At 37.1% G+C, this 21,900-nt stretch overlaps 1 protein-coding gene and 1 pseudogene across 1 annotated transcript; both read left to right on the forward strand.

Annotated features, from left to right (window-relative positions):
• The first annotated feature begins 872 nt into the window (after window positions 1–872).
• On the forward strand, window positions 873–1,354 carry LOC149219256 (NAC domain-containing protein 54 pseudogene; annotated as a pseudogene).
• Window positions 1,355–2,558: 1,204 nt separating this feature from the next.
• On the forward strand, window positions 2,559–2,903 carry LOC149219257 (uncharacterized). The gene has a single exon (XM_089386765.1). The coding sequence runs from the start codon at window positions 2,559–2,561 to the stop codon at window positions 2,901–2,903; it is 345 nt and encodes a 114-aa protein (XP_089242891.1).
• The last annotated feature ends 18,997 nt before the right edge of the window (window positions 2,904–21,900 follow it).

Below are 21,900 nucleotides of genomic sequence, written 5' to 3' on the forward strand. Positions count from 1 at the left end.
TAAGAGATTGAGTTGCTATGTTTGTTCTTTTTCTAGTTGATGAAATAGGTAGGAGGCCATGGTTGGTTGATGTTCCAAGCATAAGTAGATGTAATACATTATTGTAGAGAAGGAACTGACTCATCCCTTGACTGTTTGATGCTCTGTTACAAGTTCTGAAGCTGTAGTAGAAAGTTCCCTTGTCATGGTTGATGGTCTCCATTTTCCTAAATTGTTAGCTATGCCCAAGAAGAAGTGTGTATGCTGATTCGTATTGTCAAAGCCTCAGTTGATGATGGGCACATCACTTGGGTTGGGTTTTTGTGTTTTATGGGTTCTCTCATGGCCTCATGCTCATGTCAAATCCTCAGCCTGGAGGATCTTCCTTGGGTGGAGTCTATGAACTATCCAGTCCCCATGTCATGGAAAAAAATAAGCTTTGATTGTATCTTCTTTTCAGAGTTTATTTGGCCTTTTCTGCTTTCTAGGAATCGAGGATGGAGACTGGGTTGGAACTTCCTCGAAATCATTAAAGTTTTGCTAGGGACTTGACTATTCTGGCCATGAACATGGTCTTATGCGGAAATTCTTATAACTCTTAATGTTTTCTAGGAAAAATGAAAATCTAAAATAGTGCCAGGTTTCAAATACCCTTCTAGCTAGTTTATAGGAATGATAGTCAACTTGAAACTCTTTGTAATTCTTCCCACTTTTACACGTGATTTGGCTCATTCTAACCTTTTTTCTAAGCAAAGGATTTTGTTTTGGAATGAATTGAGTGAGAGTAAAAATCCTTAATTTCCTTTTGCAGATTTGAACTGGTTTTTATTTTCCTTTTTTTTCTTAATCTTCATACAGATTGCTCAAACATCAATTTTCTTACACAAGTAGATTTGTTTCAATTTGATGGCACCATTTTCGTTGCCTCCTGGCTTTGGTTTCCACCCAACAGATGAAGAACTTGTTGCTTATTACTTGAAGAGGAAAGTACACGGCCATAATATTGAGCGTGACATTATTCCTGAGGTGGACCTTTATAAGTGTGAACCATGGGATTTGCCTGATAAAATTTGCCTTCAAAGAAAAAATCTATAGTGGCATTTCTTTAGTCTGCATGATAGGAAGTATCCAAATGGCTCACGTACTAACAGGGCCACTGAAGCTGGTTACTGGAAAGCAACTGGTAAGGACCGAAAAGTTACATCTCAACGGAGCACAATTGGAACAAAATACACTAGTATTCTACATGGGTCGTGCTCCATTTTGAGAAAGGACAAATTGGGTTATGCATGAGTATTGGCTCAATGAGGAGTGCCAAGTAGCAGGTTTACAAGATTCTTTTGCCTTATGTCATATGGTCAAGAAAATGGATTAGTAACAAAAGTGGTGACCAATCTATTGCCCCAATTGAGAAAATTGATTCAGATGGTGCAAATAACAACACCTTACTTGGAAATCTGGCTGAAACATTCTATACTGGACATCAATCACTAGTTTTGCAAGAAGGTGAAAATAAATCAAACTTAAAACTTCCATCTGAAACATCATCTGAGAATTTAATTGACATGAATGAAGAGAGTGTTAAGAGATGGTTAGATGTTCTTTTGGATTATCCTGATAAAAATTGTAGCATTACATCTCTAGCTTAGTTGATAAATAATGCAAACATCAAGTAATTTCAAGTCCACTCAACTGGGTACAAGACTTTGATTGGATTCCAGCTGGTGTAGACTCTAATACACCTGGAGACTTGGAGCATATTCAATTTTCAAATACTCTGGAAACATTTGAGGAAGCAGAAATCATAGAGGAAATATTTCATACTGCACAGGCATCTCAGGAAAATAATATTGAAGCTAATTCTTTCTCACTTAGTTATTACCTTAATGAAATTTGGGGAGGAAAGGAACTTATAGATGAGTATCATGATACTTCTATGGTGCAGACTGGCAACCACACTAATCCAGAGGTTATTGGAATTCAATTATGCCAAAGAAGCCAGATATGCTAGCAGGAACTGCCCTATGAGGGTACTGCCATGAAGAGGGTTCGAATGCAGAAATATCCAGTGCAACATTCTACCGTTGAACATCAACAGGATGGATGTACTGCTTACTCTGAAAATGATTGTATCTATGATCTACAAGAGCAACATATCTTATTAGACACTTTTAATAGGTAGAATCATAATTCCAAGAATATGACACCGCTTCAAGATCTAGTGCCACTAGTTTCTGCAAGGCAAATAGATGCTATCAGAGAAGGTCATTCACCATACCATTTGAGAGGTGGTTGCATACATGATGCCCACAAAGCGTTCAACAAAATGCCTGAATGAGACGTGGTTCCATGGACTGCGATAATTGGTGGATATGCACAGAATGGAGGTTTCGACGAGAGCCTAAAGCTCTTTCACCAAATGAAATGTACAAATGTCAAGCCAAACGCAGTAACTATAGCTGGTATTCCTTCAACATGTTCAAGTTTGGCAGCATTCAAACAGGGAAAGGATGTGCACAAATATATATACGGAAGGGAGCAAAATTTGCAAGCAGAAATCCATCGACTTACTTGTAGAGATGGGCCTTCCCAAGGGCCCGCTGCCCCTTGAGGATATTGAAGAATCTGGTTACGTGAAGGAAATGGGGGTCTGTGTGGCAGAAAAAAATAAGAATACCGAGACCTATTTCAAGAAGATTGGGAAAATGGTCCAATATGGCACAAAGATCACTGCCTATGTTGAGCAACACAAGATGAAGAAACTGACTGGAGTGAAGAGCAAGGAGTTGCTCCTCTGGATCACCATCTCTGAGATCTCCATTGATGACCCATCCAGTGGGAATATTTACTTCAAGAGTGTTACTGGAATTGGGAAATCCTTCCCTACCAGTGCCTTTGAAATTGAGGAGAATGGAAACAAGTAAAATATGGGTATTAAAGGGTTATGATGATTTGGGCTATTTGTTTTCTGGTATTTTGTGTTAAGTAAATCAACTCTTATTCAAAGCCTGGGCTACATATATCTATTTACTCATGATGAATCTTTCTTAGGGTTAGTAGTGTAGACAGTTCATTGGTTTAAAGATGAAAGGGCTCAATTCTTTTGGGTTTTCATTTCTAGTGATTTTTGTGATGCCAATACCACAGATCTGATCAGATGCTGATTTACATTATAGGGTTATGTTGCCTCTCGATGGGGATTTTGTGTTTATGTATTAGTAGTCTTTTAAAATATTGGCTATGCTATTTCTATAGAAGTGGTAATCTATCTAAATACTCTGACGTTACTTAATAATCTGGTATGCCTTGTAATTTAATGATGTTTGCTAACATGTTGCTGAAGTAACATGAATAAACTTTCTCAACAGGAAAGCATTAACATGAAATCTTTAATTAATTTCTTGTTGAGTAGATTAGATTTGAAAATGAATGTGTGCTTAGCCAAGATTGCATATCAAAATAGATGAGTGATATTTTGCATTTGATGGGCTGGTGTCTAGATATCACCAAACTATCTAAGTTTGTTCATCTTAATCATCATGGGTATCCATAGCTTAAGTAATAAATTTATCAATAGATATTTTGATCCTACTTAACACTGTTATAGGAATTTGTCTCTCTGGACTCAGAGTTCTATAGAATCACGTTCTACCATGAACAACAATTTTAAAAGAAATTTTTAAAAAGTATGGATGTTAAGTTTATGTTTAATGATCTGGTATATAGCATGCATGTTTTAGTTTATGTTTAATGATCTGGTATACAGTTGATGGTTCAGTATTGGGCATGAATACTTTTTCATTTACACCTGTTGACAACTAATCCTCATGATTGGGTGAATTTATGTAAATAGTTAAATTAGGAATGTGAACAGTCATCAGGAGATGAACTGAGCAGTCACACCCTTTTGTATATAACAATAGCATACCTAATGAAATCAATCGAATTAGTTTTACTGCCTATTGGAGAGTTACTGCCTGGCTTGACATGGTATCAGAGCCAGTTCTCAAAATAAGTTGTAACTCCCTTCATTTTTGCTACTGTGGGCTATACGCTGGTCTGAGCACTGTCCACTGAGTGTTGTTCTCTATCGTTCTGACCTGAGCACTGTTCTGACGCCTCTGTCCTCTGCTTTTTTTCAGTGAATTGGTATGCATTTAGCTGTATTATTGTATGCGTTTCTGAAGTGAGTGTTGTCCTCAACGCCTCTATCCTCCGTCCTCTATGATGATGCGTTTAACTGCGCTGGATTGAAATGGAAATTGTGTTGATGGCGTGTTGTGGCGTTACGCTGTTGAAATGACATACGTTGGTTATGAAAATTTTGAAATGCTGGTTATTAACGTTTTGAGTGCCATTTCAAAAAAATACGTTCGCTGTTGTTTCAAATAAGTTTAGACCAGTGTTGAACTTCACATTTCCCATGTACCTCGAGGCCGGCGTCCATGGAGTAGGCCTTACCACCGAGGGCGGCACTGCTGGCGGCTTGAATTTCCAGATTGGAATCAGAGCTTCCTGTTCTGCGGATACCGCCTCTCCAAACCACACAATACTGCCTTGGAGGTTCCACCGAGATTCATGGTGCCATAGCGGAGATCCCATAAGTTTTCAAACGCTCGTTATCACTGTTTTCAATACTGCCTGAATGGTATACGATCCAACGAATGCTATTGTTTATTTCAAATACGTTTTGAATGATGCTATTTCAAATAAGTTTGAATGTTGCTATTTATTTCAAATACATTTTGAATACTACCATTTCAAATAAGTTCGAATGTGGATGTTTCAAATAAGTTCGAATGTAGCTTTGAATAGTTCGAATTCCATTTGCAACCGAGATTCTGTGCTTCTATCCCTATAGTTGGATCCGATTTGATTGCTGGTGCCATTCATATGTTTGATTCTTTGCCGAAGTTGACCGCTGTAAATTACAGTTCAAAGAATGTGCATGACCATGGTATTTATAGGTGAAGTTTTATGAGATTTATATAAGATTTATAAGGTGAAGTTTTATGAGAGTTATATGATGGACTTATATAAAACTTATATGAGGTTTATGTGAGGTGAACTTATACAATGATGGATTTATATGGGTCACATTGTGGATTTGAAATATTTTGAGAATTCTTTTTGAGTACATTGGCAGAAGTATTCTTTTCTATCAGCAAAAGTTTTTTTTACATAATGCATTCAATCATCTCCATGGTAGGAATAGTTCTCACTGGCAAGGAGAACTATCCTGAATAGTCCCAGATGATAAAACACACCCTCATCTTCAATGAGTTGTGGAAAGGAGTTTGTGTCGGAGAAGGAGACAATGACCCAATACAGCCTACCTCAGACAAAGAGCTCGTCATTTGGGAAAACAAGAACAGCAAAGCTTATGCATTAATCGCAGCATCTGTAAATGAAGAGGTGAGTTGCCATATTTCATCATATTCATCTACCTTTGAAGCCTTACAAAAGCTGAAAGAACTCTATGACTCACATTCTGCACTTGAAGTTGTTCAACTCATGATTAAACTCTTCACTCTTGAACTGCAAAACAATGATCCTCTTGCTCTTGCATCTGAAGTAAAGTCTATAATGCATGATATCAAATCCACTAAGTTTGAGCTCGATATCCCTCTTATTTATTTTCTCAAGGCACTTTATCCTACTTACTCCAATTATCTTGAGTCTTTGCAAGCAAATGGAAATCTCAAAGATATAACCTTTGACCCTCTTTTGAAAAAGTTTGTTGAAAGAGAGAAAGCTTTTGGAAAGAAGACAACCCCTGAGTCTTCTGAAGAGACTTTGTGCCTTGCTCATAAAGAAAAGCATCCTGCTCAAGATTCTACAAGAGGAAGAGGTGGACAAAGAGGAAGAGGAAGATATTTCAGAGGCAGGGGGGGCAGACATTCTCAAGGAGAAAAGGAAGATTTACACTGTATTCGCTGCAAAAGAAATGGATCACATGATGCCTCTACATGCAAGCTACCATGGGACAAAATTGAGCAAAAAAGAAACCAACAGAAAGGTAAAACTGATGATACAGACAAAGGTAAAGCACCTGAATCCGCTCACTATGTTGAGGCACAATGTAACATTGGAGTAAATGAAGATTTGTTTAATGCTTCACTTGCTTCTTGGAAAAATGATTGGTTTCTTGATTCAGGAGCAACCTGTCACATGACTCATAGAAAAGATTTTTTTGAGGATTTCACTGACAATGTTGATGGAGCAGTACACTTTGCAGATCAATCAAAAATCAAGCCATCAAGGCTTGGCACAATCAGGCTTAAACTGCCTGGTCTTCTAGACTTTCTTCTGGATCATGTTCTATATCTCCCACAGCTCAAGAGAAACTTGCTGTCCTTGGTCCACATCCACTAGCAAGGTCACTCCATTCATATGTTTGATGGCAAGCTTGAGGTAAGAAAAGCATCTGACCACTCACTTGTCATGAGGGGAATAGAAGAAGAAAGGCTTCTCAAACTGCAAGGAACCTCTGCTCATGCACAACATTTCTCATATGTTTCTCATCATGAAGAAGGTACACATCCATCAAGTTTATTATGGCATGCTAGATTTGGACATTTAAACTATGAGAGTCTCCACTTATTGAAGAAAAATGGTGTTGTTGGTTTGCCTACAATTCCTAGAAAACTTAAGCAATGTGATGCTTGCATTCTAGGAAAGTATAGCAAGCATCCTTTTCATGATTCACATTCAAGAGCACATAGGAAGTTTGAACTTATTCATTCAGATTTATGTGGTCCAATGCCTGTTCCTTCTGCAAATGGAAATAAATATATCATGACATTTATTGATGACTACACCAGAATGTCTTGGGTTTATTTATTGAAGAACAAATCTGATGCTTTCCAAACATTCAAGAATTTTCATAAATGGATTGAAAATGATGCACAATCTCATATTGGGTATATTCGCACTGATAATGGAAAAGAATCTACATCAAATGAATTTGAAAACTATCTTCACCAACATGGGATCAAACATTAAACAACTGTGCCTTATAATCCCCAACAGAATGGTGTAGCTGAAAGAATGAATAGAACAATCTTGAATATCATACGATCCATGCTTTTCTTCAAAAATGTAAAGATAATGTTTTGGGCTGATGCTATTCTATGTGATGCATATATAAAGAATAGATTTCCATCTAATGCTATAAGAAACAAGACTCCTTATGAATTGTGGTATGGACATGTTCCTTCGATAAAACATCTCAGGGTCTTTGGTTCCACCTGTTATGCTTTGATACCAAAGGTACATAGAAACAAACTTGGTGCTAGAAGTCGTAAGTGTATCTTCTTGGGGTATTCAAACACCTCCAAAGCATACCGCCTCTATGATGAAGTAAATAAAAAGTTTGTTGTATCTAGAGATGTAATTTTTCTTGAATCATCCAAATCTGACAATGTTGTTTAGCGGCAACTTGATCGCTTGGATAGATTCGTAAAAACAAAATCATTTCAAGAATTTGATAATCAGATTCCACATCTTGAAGCGGGGATTCCTATTTTAGATCAACATGTGGAATCTTCTTCTGAAGAACACTCTCCTCCGAATGAAACTCCAACAATGGATGATGCTTTAAGTGATGTAATTGATAGAATTGGGAGACTCAATCTTGATTCAGTCCCAACTCAATCAATAGAGCAGCCTGGACCATCTCAGAAAGGTTCCCCAAAGTGGCTAACAAAGACACTTGAAAGTGTTCATGCTGATGAAATTGGAAAATCAAGAACCAGAAATTCAAACCAGCAAAATGGAGGTGATGTAGATGACTCTAATTCACCTGTTGATATGGATGTTTCTTATGATTGTGAATTGAACTTGTCTATAGATTTTGAACCAACTTCCTTTAAAGAAGCTGTTTCTCATGATGAATGGAAAGAAACGATGCAAAAGGAGTATGATGCCCTCATAAAGAACGACACTTGGAAGCTAGTTGATCCTCCATTTGGAACCAAACCAATTGGCTGCAAGTGGGTCTACACGAACAAGTACAAAGTTGATGGCTCACTTGACAAGCACAAAGCTAGGCTTGTGGCAAAAGGTTTTGCATAGAAGGAAGGGGTTGACTATGAGGAAACTTTTGCCCCCACAACAACATGGGCCACCATCCAGACACTCTTTGCACTAGCAGCTCAGAACGGTTGGAAAGTCCATCAAATGGATGTAAAAACTGCCTTGTTGAAGGGAGATCTAAAAGAGAATGTTTTTGTGTTCCAGCCTGAAGGATTTGCTGTGAAAGGACATGAACATAAAGTATGCAAACTTCTGAAGTCCTTGTATGGCCTCAAACAAGCACCGCGAGCCTGGTATGAAAAACTAACTGAGCATCTTCTGAAACTCAACTTCAATCATTTTGATCTTGATGATGCAACTTTATTTGTCAAGAAAGTTGGCAAAACAGTTGTATATCTTGTGGTATATGTAGATGATCTTTTAATGATAGGGAACAATGAAAGTTACATTGCATCCATAAAGAAGGAATTAGGGAAAAGTTTTGAAATGACTGATTTGGGCTATGTTCATTACTATCTTGGCATTGAAGTAACCCAACATCCAAAGTCCGTATTTCTTTCTCAAAAGAAATACATTGGAGATTTGTTAAACATATTTGGCATGACAGAGTGCAATCCTCTTACTACTCCAATGGAACAAAACTTAAAGCTCACATCTATTGAAGGAAACGAATTTGAGGATGCAACAAAGTATAGACAGCTTGTAGGAAGTCTCAACTACCTTACTACTACCAGACCAAGCATTTCATTTGATGTTGGAATCCTCTCCAGGTTTATACAAAAACCTTGTCAGGGACATTGGTCTACTGTAAAAATATTTCTAAAGTACTTGAAGGGAACTCAAGACTTTGGAATCAAGTACACACAAGTGGATGACTTCAGTTTGATCAGATACTCTGATTCACACTTCGATGGAGACAAAGAAAATGGGGTATCTACTTCAGGATATGCTATGAGTCTTGGATCAGGAGCTGTCTCCTGGAGATCACGCAAACAATTAGTTCCAGCTGTTAGGATATTCCGACACATAGGAAATAGTTAAGTACAACTTGGTCTAGTATAGAGTTAGGTATAGAGTTAGGTAAAGTGTGTTTCTTTACTATGTACATTTTGTAACTTACAATCCGATGGTCACGATATGTAGTGATCTGACGGTTCATTCTCTCCTCGGTATTACCGACACTTGATCCGTGGCTTAACACCCGATTGGTCCATGATCTCTATTTAAAGAGCATGGAGGGTCATTTGTAGGGAAATCCATCTATGAGAGAAGCATATGTAAATTTTCATTCTTTTATTAATAAATTGCCTGAAGTGGCCGCGTTGGCTCACGCCGTGGACTGTTTCCCTCTTTGAGGGTTTTAACCACGTAAAAATATTGGTGTATTGATCTGTGATCTATTTGTGAGCGATGTCCTTTGGTGTTCTGTCTGAGGAACTTACCCTGTAAATTCCTACATGGTATCAGAGCTATTTGAGGGTCGCGTCCATTGGTGATCCAAATCTCAAGCCGGTAGAACTGCATCTGACAATCGTTTCCTAGATCTACTGTTTCTAACTACTTTCGGGCCGAGAGGACTACTCCGTTGTCTTGGGAGTGTCTATTCTAGTGAGGAACCCCTTTCGTTTCACGCCAAAAGGTTTCCGGTAGCCGTAGCTGCGTCCTTTTTAAGATCTGGAGGTATACAGTGTTTATTTGCAGTTTACAGTTATTTTCTCTCTGTTTATTTTGGTTTTCGGTTTATTTAGCTTTTTTTATTACTGGATCTATACCTTTCATTTCTGTGTCTGCTCTTTTCCCTGCGACTCTGTGCGATCTGGGCAAATCAGGAACAGAAAGGAAGGATTTTTCTGATGTGTATGCTCTTTTCCGCTGCGCCTTAGTGTTATCTCAGAAAATCAGAGACATTGAGGAAAATATTTAGTTTCCGGCTAAAGCTAACTTCGAGCCGCAAGGTTCATTTTTTTTTGTATGTCCATGTTGGGTTTTGTTTTTTTGTTTGGTCCTACATTGTGGATTTACTTAGAAGTAAAGGTCTTTATAGAATAGCCACAGGCCAAGAGACCAAACCGAAAGATGAAGACAAGGCAGCTAAATGGGAAAATAGGCAAGACCAAGCATGTGAGTTGATAGGGATGTCTATTTCTCTAGATCTTAGATTCCATATTGCAGAACTTGATACTCCTGATGAAGCAGTGAAATAGATTACTAAAGTCTTTGGAATTAAAAATGAACTTAGAGCCCATCAACTTGAAAATGAATTGCTTACATTGGACCCCAATAATTTTTCTTGCATTGAAGATTTTTTGTCCAAGTTCAAGACCCTCAGACTTCTCTTGGAAGGTGTTAAGGTTAAGAAAGAAGATAGTAGCCTTATCTACTCCATTCTTACTAAGTTGGGACCAGCCTATTCTGTGTTTGTTTCCACCTTCCATTCTACAAGAGAAGCCTTCATTTCTCAAGGACAAACCTACAAGTCCCCTTCCTTTGATTCCTTTTATGATTCTTTAATAAGAGAACAAGAAAAACTCTTACACCTTGGTCTTCTTCATCTTGGAAACTCTTCTAAGAAAGCGTTAGCCGCCCAGCAACAACCAAATCCAAAGAATCCTAAGAAGCTGTATCCTAAGAAGAATGGTCCTAAACCAAACAAGGGTCCTAAGCAATTTCAGCCTCAAAATGAAAAATCATTTCAACAAAATTATAAGACAAATAAAAAAAAAGGGAAGAAGACTGATAGACATTGCAACTTTTGTAATCGAGATGGCCACTTAGAATCCAAATGCTTTAAGAATATGGAAGCCTTGGAAGTAGCAATGAAGAAGCATAACATCCATTTGGAGCACTCTTCAACTTCAACTTCATCTTCAGGAATGGCACTTTCTGCATGTGGTTGTCAAGCATCTCGGTCTGGCTATGCAGTAAATGTATCTTCTTCTTCTCATTCTCATGAGTGGCTCATTGATTCTGGAGATTCTTATCACATGGCCAAAAACAAAGCCATGTTTTCTTCTTTAAATGATTGTAACACCAAAAATATATATGTTGGTGATGATAGATCTCTTAGTGTTGTAGGGACTGGAACTGTTCATATAGACAATGGTCAGTTTAATGATGTATTAGGTGTTCCAACCTTATCCTGCAACCTTCTATTTGTATATCAGATAGCTCATTCAGGTGAAGGTAAAATCGTTGAATTTTCACCTCACTATGTTGTAATTAAGGACCTAAGAGATCCTAGACAGATTTTAGCTACTGGCATTGCTGATGATTCTACAAGGTTATATAAGTTTCCCAACTTTGGGTCATCAAATCTTCCCTCAGTATTTGTTGCTCATAATGATGAAGTGAGCAAACTTTGGCATGAGCAATTTGGTCACTTAAACTATCGCTCTCTTCAGAATCTATGTAAAGAAAATATGGTGACAGGTCTTCCAATGGTATCTTGCAGAGATGGTGTTTGTTCCGGATGTGTACTCGGAAATCATCATCGGGACAGTTTTGAAAAATGTGCCTCTTGGCACGCCTCAGCCCCTTTACAGCTTGTGCATAGTGATTTATGTGGTCCACTTCCAGTTGCTTCATTCTATGGCTACAAGTATTTCTTAACTTTCATTGATGATTTCTCCAGACGCACTTGGGTATACTTCTTAAAACTCAAGAGTGAAGTATTTAACATGTTCTTGGCCTTTAAGGCCTTTGTTGAAAAACAATCTGGACATCAAAATCTTAAGCTAAGATCTGACAATGGCGGAGAATATGTTAAAAACACATTCATCAACTTTTGCATTGAGAATGGAATTCAAATGCAACATACTGTTCCATTTACTCCACAACAAAATGGTGTAGCTGAAAGGAAGAATCACACCTTAAAGGAAATGGCTAATTGTATGCTTCAATCTAAAGGACTTAGTCTTAATTATTGGGAAGAAGCAATTAACTGTGCAAATTACATCATAAATCGCACTCCTACTACGGTTTTAAAGAATATCACTCCAGAAGAAGCATGGAGCTCAATCAAACCAGATGTAAGTCACTTTAGTGTTTTTGGAAGTGAAGCATGGGCCCATATTCCAGATGAGAAACATAAAGCTTTAGAACCTAAGAGTGAAAAATGTATTTTTGTTGGATATTCTGAAGATGTCAAAGGATATAGACTTATTCCACTTAAGTCCAAAAATGTTACCATTAGAAGAGATGTAAAGTTTGCTGAAAATATATCGGCCTGCGAGCCTAGTTCGGCGGATGTGCCACCTCCCCCTATCTCTTCTACTTTTGAAAATATTTCTTCTTCAGATTATGAAAGCGAGGATGAAAATCCTCCCCCACCTTCTCAGGATCCTCCTTCAGCTCCTCAGCTTCCAAAATGGGTCCGTGCTACTCGGGATGCAGCAGGTGATCGTGTCGGTGATCCTACAGATCAGCGATGTACACGTTCTCAGTTCGAGAGAGCCTCTTCTTTGCTAGCTCAAGCTTCAGTGAATTATGATCATGACACCTTTGCAGAAGCTTCAGGCCATCCAGATTGGGAAGCAGCTATGAATGAAGAATATCATTCATTATTGGCAAATGATACATGGGATCTTGTTCCTCTACCAAAGGGACGAAAAATTGTTAGATGAAAATGGGTTTACAGAACCAAGTATGGACCAGATGGGAAAGTTGATAAACATAAAGCTCGTCTTGTTGCTAAGGGTTTTTTACAAGTTAAAGGCATTGACTATACCGAAACCTTCTCCCCTGTTGCCAAAATGAACTCCATCCGCCTTGTTCTTTCCCTTGCTGCCTCTTTCAAATGGGAAGTCCATCAGATGGATGTTAAATCTGCCTTCTTGCATGGGGACTTGCATGAAGAAATCTGTATGGAACAACCTATTGGCTTTATACAAACAGACTCCAGCCTTGTATGTCGGCTTAAGAAATCCCTTTATGGTCTCAAGCAAGCTCCTCGATCTTGGTATGCCAAAATGGATAACTTTCTTTTAGAAAATGGCTTTTCTAGGTGTCATTCTGACAATACTGTCTACACCAAGAAAGTGGGCAAGTCTCTTATCATTCTTGTTCTTTATGTTGATGATCTTATCCTGACTGGTAGTGATCCCAACCTTATAAACCATGTGAAGTCTAGCCTTAAAAGGAAGTTTGAAATGATAGACTTAGGACACTTACATTATTTTCTCGGTCTTCAAGTCTTGCAATCCAAGGAAGGTATTTCCCTTTCACAGTCCAAGTATGCCTGTGATATTCTACGCCATTTTCACATGGAAGAATGTAAGCCAGCCTCTTCTCCCTTTCAGTTTGGAGTCAAACTTTCAGTCACTTGTACTTTTCCTGAAGTTGATGCTACCTTATACCGTCAACTTGTAGGAAAACTTTTGTATCTAACCCATACTCGTCTTGACCTTTCCTTTGGCGTTGGCCTTGTTGCTCGATTTATGAAAAACCCACATGAAAGTCATTGGAAAGTACCTAAAAGAATACTTCGTTATGTTCGAGGTACAGTTCAGTTTGGGATTCATTACAGTGCCGAAGTAGCTCCTCTATTGGTTGGTTTCACTGATTCCGATTGGTTTGGTGACCCTGATGATCGGAAGTCTACTGCAGGTTATGTGTTCACTCTTGGTTCAGGACCTATTACATGGGCTTGCAAGAAACAAGGTGTCATTTCTCTTTCTTCAGTAGAAGCAGAGTATCGTGGTGCCGTAGAAGCTAGTAAGGAAGCCTTGTGGCTTCGTCAGATCCTGTCAGAGTTTGGATTTCAACAGCAGCATCCGACTACACTTTGGTGTGATAATCAAAGTGCCATTCAGCTATGCAAAGATCCAGTCCAACATCAATGTAGCAAACACATTGAACTGCACATGCACTTCATCAGAAAGCTCATTCACGACCATGTTCTTGAAGTGCAATATTGTTCAACAGATGATCAAGTTGCAGACATCTTTACAAAGGCTCTCACAGAGGCGAAGTTCACTAAACTTCGATTTATGGTTGGAGTTTAGGAAGTTGTCACTAAGGGGGGATAGGCTCTAGTGTCTCCTTCCTTCTCCTATTGTGTCATATTTGTAAATCCTTCAATCCTATCCCAAGTTGTTCTTAAGGGGGGATGTTAGGATATTCCGACACATAGGAAATAGTTAAGTACAACTTGGTCTAGTATAGAGTTAGGTAAAATGTGTTTCTTTACTATGTACATTTTGTAACTTACAATCCGACAGTCACGATATGTAGTGATCCGACGGTTCATTCTCTCCTCGGTATTACCGACACTTGATCCATGGCTTAACACCCGATTGGTCCATGATCTCTATTTAAAGAGCATGGAGGGTCATTTGTAGGGAAATCCGTCTATGAGGGAAGCATATGTAAATTTTCATTCTTTTATTAATAAATTGCCTGAAGTGGCCGCGTTGGCTCAAGCTGTGGACTATTTCCCTCTTTGAGGGTTTTAACCACGTCAAAATACTGGTGTATTGATCTGTGATCTGTTTGTGAGCGGTTTCCTTTGGTGTTCTGTCTGAAGAACTTACCCTGTAAGTTCCTACACCAGCAGATTCCACAACAGAAGCAAAATACGTGGCAGCAGCTGAAGCAACAAAAGAAATTGTGTGGCTCAGGAAAATTCTTGAAGATTTGCAGGTAAAACAAGTACAATCAACTCCACTTATGATTGACAACACATCTGCAATAAAGTTGGCCAAGAACCCAAAGTTCCATGATCGAACAAAGCACATCAATACTAAATATCATTTTATCCGACATCATGTTGAGGCCAAAACAATCCATCCCCGTCATTGTTCCACAAATGAGCAAATTGCAGACATCTTCACCAAAGCGCTTGGAAGAGAAAAACTTGAAAGATTCAGAATGATGCTTGGACTCACCAATATCCCTTCAGATTAAGGGGGGAATGTTGACAAATCCTCACGATTGGGTGAATTTATGTAAATAGTTAAATTAGGAATGTGAACAGTCATCAGGAGATGAACTGAGCAGTCACACCCTTTTGTATAACAATAGCATACCTAATGAAATCAATTGAATCAGTTTTACTGCCTATTGGAGAGTTACTACTTGGCCTGACAACACCCTTGAAACTACTTGTGGAACATCAATACTATTGCATCATATTGCAAAGTCTGCCACTCTTGGTTGTTTACACTACTTGTGGAACATCAATACTATTGCATCATATTGCAGAGTCTGCCACTGTTGGTTGTTTGCACTACTTTTGGAACATCAATGCTATTGCATCATATTGTAGAGTCTGCCACTATTCCGAAGATGTAAATAAACCCCCTCCACTGTTGCTCCACTATTGCTGCAACAAGGGCAGCGCTGAGTGATAGATAAACCATTTTCAGATGATTTGAGCTGTAGGGTTGATCTTTCTGAGGTTTTTTTTGAGAGCATGGTGATCCCACAAAGCATAACTAAAACCCTAGTTGGCGCTACGGTATCCTGCACTGCAATTATATATATATATATATATGTATGTATATTAAATTTATTGTCCATGATATTTAATAATTCAATTTTTTTCATATAATTAAATTTGTTTGTAATATATATATATATATATATATATATATATATATATATATATATATATATATATATATATATATATATATATATATTCTCTAGTAGGTAGGCTTCAAGGTTTAAATATTGAACCAAAGCTCTGATACCATATGTAAGAGCCCTATCCTAAGGTTTGCTAATAGATCTATTTCTGATGAATTTAAATGCAATAAGAGGCAATAGTTTACTTACAACACTTTTAAACAAATAAAATTTTACCATTTACATTCTAATCCTTATAACTTATGGTGAACATTTCATTTTAATAAATTTACATTAGTAATCTAAAGAGGAATACCTATATCGATGGTTGCTGGAGATGCCTTTGACCTGCTGCTCCTATTGAACTCTCCTCTTGACTGACCCAACTAGATTTACCTCCTAGCCAATTAGGAAATAATTCCTAGCCCAAGAAACCTCCACAGGATTCCTAGCCCTTCAAGCCCATGTCCAACCAGATGTAGTGTGTGTCCTAGATGAATGATCCCGACCAAGATGAAAAATATCTCCCTCCTCTCAACAACCCAAGAAACCTCCACAAGTTCCTATGGTCTCCAACAATCACAGCAAATCCTAAAATCACAGCCAACCCCAAAATCATAAGCAAGACCCATCCACCCCTTTTCTCCCTTACTCCTTCCCCTTTTATGCCTTTCCTCTCTTCTCCACCTCAACCACCTCTCATTAATGTCATTAATTTTCCCTTCAAACTTACAGTTGACTTCTCTCCTCCCAAGTAAATCAGAGAGTACATTTGGAAATGTGGTATGAATATAAAATTAGGTAATTAATGCGGGAGTACATTTGGGAATGTGAGATGAGGACCATGTCCTCTCCCAAGTAAATGTGAGAGTACATTGGGGAATGTGAGATGAATATATATATATATATATATATATATATATATATGTGTGTGTATATATATATATATATATATATATATATATATATATATATGTATATATATATATATATATATATATATATATATATTGATAATTAGTTGGAGAAGACCATGTCTTCTCCCAAGTAAATGTGAGAGTACATTGGGGAATGTAAGATGAATATATATATTATTTGAAATAATGGAACGAGACCATATCCTACCTAAAATTCAATTTGGAAAGGGGAATTTGAATAATAGAAATCATGAATTTTATATTAGACCAATATTTCTCAATATTTTCAGGTAATGTAAACATTAATAAAAAATTACAAGATAAGATTTAATTGGGGCTTTACAGATCTCCCTAGTAAGATGACCCAGCTAGACCTCAGATCGTTTGGTGTAGGAGTCCGAGCATTGGGGTAGTATAGTATCACCTTGACTGCGTTATGCGTAGAGGTGAGTAAGATGTCCTTTTTGGTAGAAATTGTGTGGCATATGTAGCAATTCAAGGAAGTTGCATGAGAGGTTCTAAAACATGGAACGGGGGAATTAGTGTGCCCCTAGGAAACCTGTGACAACACGCAGCTTGGAAGGGAACACATGAGCATAGATACATCACAAGGTAGAAAGAAAGTTAGCCAATTATCCAAAGTAATGGTTAAACCAACAAGACATCATAAGATTCATATAAACATATATAGAAAAGTCCATACATACTTGCGTAAACAACAACTACATATATCATTACAGTAACCAAGGTGACTGAAATACAATAACAACATATGCATGAAATGTGTTGGCTTTGTTATATTAAGAAAGTGAAAGATCCAATCATAAATACAACTATGAACAACCACTGTTCCCGACAACAAAATGTTACAATCACTGTTGCTTAGTCCTCTAAGGAGATATACTAGCTCTGCACTGTGGAGGATCCAAGGCTCGTTACGATACACTCCAACCTTTCTCTAAGATACACCTATAGGAAGCTTGGATCCCAAAAGCCTGTACAATGAGTTATGAGGTCTTATAAATAGAAAAGGGTGGGGTGACCCTTGACATTCTACTTTGTGACTCTTCACCTATCCCCATGACTCTTCAACTACTACACAGTTATTACATTCTCAACACTTGGTCTTTCACTTTTACAAGATGTTACATTACAATCTGCACATGTACCATGTGAGAAAAAATAGGCTTGAGTAAGCCATGCAAGGAATTACTAAGACTTGGACAGTTGTGGGTGCGATGATCGACGATGGGGAAGTGATACGAAGCTTGGTAGTCTGTTATGGTGTTCGCGTTCTCAATGGTGACATCCTGCTGAAAGTGCACTCTTTCCTCCATTGCGTCCGAGTACACTGATTTCGCGCCTCTATCCAACTCCTCTGGTAGCGTGCGCATCATAGTATTGAGTGCAGATAGACCAACAACATAGTGATGCATAGTGTTTTCATTGATCTCCAAGTCTGCACTGGTGGCTACGCACATCAACTCATCAATGTACATGTCCATCTCCAGTGAAAATTGGTTATTTGACTTCGTTTTGGTGAGTGTACCTATGGATGGGATCGCATGCATGCACACAATGACATCCATGCTAAGTTTAAACAAGATTGAATGATTTTTCATGCAGACAGTGAGTGCAAGATTGAGAAAACGAGAAAACAAGCATGTGTGTGAAGCGAGTTGCCGCAATGATGACTGTCAGTGCAGAAACAATGTCATGCATGCGAGAACAATGAGATGCAATGAAAAACTTAAATAATGCTTCTACAAGTTAACATGCATTAAAATGACAATAGGCATTTAAGAAAACCAAGAAAACAACATTCATACAAAGTGAAATATAGAAAGCAACATAAAAGCATCAAAAGACATGAATAGTAGACTTACCTGAAAAATTTGAGATGAATGTGCTGAAGAATTTTAGATGTGATGTGGGATGTTAGAGCTACAAAATCGATGTGAGGAATGAGCTCTGCAGCGTCGAATAAATAAGTTTGATAAGGATAAGGCTTATGACGTGCATGCTGCAAATCTAGGAAAAAATGACAGTTGGTAGGAAGTTTCTAAAATGGTCTTTGCATGTAACCTCTAGCTAGTAAAAATAGATCCCTAGAATATACGGATTTCTTTTTCTTTTTTCTTTATTTTTTCTTTTGGAAGGAAAAGCAACCCATGCATGAAAATCGAGACTTCTTAGTCCTGGGGGGACTGATCAACCTGAAAGCACATGCAATAGTTTGCAAGCCTAGGAAAGACAATTGCGTAGTTTCTAGGTTGAGCAAGACTGGTTGTCCCTCTTGCTTTACACAATTTCTAGACTGAAGCCCTTGGTGTTAGTCAGAATTGGGCAATTTCTGAGGTGGAGCCCAGTGTTGGGCTGGATTGCTTAGTTTTTAGAGGGATGGTTGCCTAGCTAGATTGCACATTTTTGGATCCTAGCAGGCAACCCAACTGGATTGTACATTTTTTGGAGGGAAGGCTGGTTCCCCTCCAAAATTGTGAAATTTTCTAGGTGAGCTCCTCAGCCAGAAAAATGACTAAGTCTGGAATGTCATCCTCTAGTTGGGAGGCAAAGAAGTTGAACAACATAGGTTGGGAGGCCACTCAAACTCAACTGAAGCTTATGTACTTACTCAGTGCAAGACATGTGCTAAGGATGGTTGGTAGGGATGCTCCAAAATTAAGCTAAGGCAAAATTTTGGAGGGTGCTTATAACCGCTACAACATGTAATTTTGTGCAAATAGTTTGCAAGCATGCAATTTACAAACACTGAGGCATTTTATGAAATAGTTTGCAAGCATGCAATCTACATCCATTGAGGAATTTTAACAAACAATTTTCAAGCATGTAATATACAGTGAATGAGGCATTCTAACAAATAGTTTGCAAATATGAAATTTACAACCATTGAGGAATTTTAACAAATAGTTAGCACACATGAAATAGATTGCCATAAATATGTTTTAACTATCAGAGAGACAATAACTAGAATTTAGAAAATAGCATGAATCATAAAATTAAGAAAATCTTTCGGTATTAATCACATAAGATATTTTTTGTCTACGTGTTTCGAACCATCCAGTGTGGTTCATCATTAGTACAAGATGATGAACAACACTAGATGATTCAAAACGTGTCAACAAAAAATATGTTATGTTATTAATACAAAAAGATGTTCTTACATTTATATTTATGGATCACAGAAGCCTAAATTCACAAAAAAAAGAAGAAAAAAAAGAAAAAGAAAAAGAGAAAGAAAGAAAGAAAGAAAGATAAATAAATAAATAAATAATAATAATAAATAATATATATATATATATATATATATATATATATATATATATATATATATATATATATATATATATATATACATATACATACATATATATAAACATGAAACATATTAATATCACCGATGGTAAAATTTATGCAAAACAACACAATCAACAATCCTTATAGGGCAACGACAAATTAGCACAATCGACCAAATTATGGAACACGAGTGTGAAAAACCCTTTTTTTGAATCATAATTAGGGTAAATGGTGTGAAAGTGACGAATATCCCCTAATGTTTAGCTGAATCACATACAAAACTCCCAAGGATGAAATTCTTCAAAACAACAAAACTTTGGCTCTCATTTACCACTTTTATCAAACACATGGAATGCAAACGTTCATCTACAACTCTACATGAAGAAAAGCAACCCAACATTATGCTACTATGAGTTGTTCATTGAATTCAAGTTCACTATATGAATTCCTCTTGACTCATTATTCATTTTTGACATCTAAAGCCCTTTTTTCAATGTTTTTTTTAAACATTATATTATCCTCTTCATGGTCAACCCCAATTTCTACATTCCTTAGTTATCACACAAACCATACATGCATTCATTCTTTATAAGCAACACATTGTAACTTTAATCATGTGTTTTTTTTATGCACCATAATCGTTATTGTAATATTATGCATACAAAGGTTGGAAATTAGACCTCAATATAACTACTCAGTGCTCAGGATTGTTGATAGGTACGACAAAGGTTTTATTGTCTTTTATCCACATCAATATTCAAATGTAATGCATATAAATTTTAAAGCAACAATATCATTTCTATTCTTTAATGCGATCATTAATCATGCTTCATGCATCTCATGTCAATTGTAGCCTACTGCAAGTTCAATTAGAATCATACCTGAGATGATGCCCACTAGCATCATACCTCTACTTTATTTCTGCTTAATGATTCCCAAAGGGTGCCAATGTTGCAACCTTTTGTTCTAATACCACTCGTAACTTTTCTCGGTAAACTCACATGAAAATGCATGGAGTTAGGAAAACTTTTCAACATTTACCAATGTGTAACTTTCTAAATTACTTTCTATATTCCCTCAATGATCATTAGAATAAGCATCATCATTACATAAAGAAATATTTAGTAAAATCATAGTGAGTTATGCAACCATTAACTATCATTATTGTAGAATATTAGCTTAAATTTCTTGCTATAAGTATGCATTGTTCCATGATTCTTGTAACTGAGTTAGTAAATCACATTCTTGATAACATAAGCATCACATTGTGAAAGGAATTAACATCATAAAAATGGCACAACGAACAGTCACATCATTAGACACCGATGTGGCCTAGAAACTGTGTAAGGTGAAAAGCAGCTAACGTTTTACTTTACTATTAAACGCTCATGAGGTTGTTCACCCCTCACTCAATAGTTATAAGGGAGTCCATCCCTTGACCAGTTTCATTAAATATTACTTAGAATAATCATCTTACTATAAGATATTACAATCATCATGATATCATTTACCCACAAATCATCAAGCTCTATGTCTTGGTGGTTTGAATGTTTCCATCATTGGATCCTCCTGAAGTTGGAATTTCTCAATCTGTATGGACTAACAAATATTTATCTACCACAATGTTAAACATGAACTATCATTTACACAAGTCGCCATCCTTTCCTTCCATTTATGCCGTCAGCACATTTCATATCATGATTAGATAAAATATTAATAAATCAATAATCAACCTTTATTAGTGACACTTCAACATTTATTTGTGCACATGCATAAAACATAAGAAGAGCGTTAGGAAATGACTTTGTTAACATCATTGCACATTCATTAATAACAAGAAAATCACTATGAAAAGCCATCTTTCCAACAAAACACCAACATAATCTTGCATGCAATTTCACATTTTATCCAAAGGAAAGTTATCATACTCAATATTGTTCTTGTGCATGCAAATGCATAACAAGATTTCAAGAGAACTAGCCACATAAGAAATTTTCTTTGTTCCTATTGTTATGTTTTCTTTTCGAAGGGCATTAATGCAATAGATTTTATAGTTATGTATGTTAATGCATGTTTTTTTCCTAAA

The sequence above is a fragment of the Pinus tabuliformis genome, chromosome Q (genome assembly GCF_031772625.1).
Source record: "Pinus tabuliformis cultivar Carrire ecotype Pingquan chromosome Q, CPIR1, whole genome shotgun sequence".
NCBI classification, from domain to species: Eukaryota; Viridiplantae; Streptophyta; class Pinopsida; order Pinales; family Pinaceae; genus Pinus; species Pinus tabuliformis.

What these genes read in the sequence shown, in the direction of transcription:
- LOC149219257 (XM_089386765.1), top strand. Translation starts at nt 2,559, where the DNA reads ATGGGCCTTCCCAAGGGCCCGCTGCCCCTTGAGGATATTGAAGAATCT.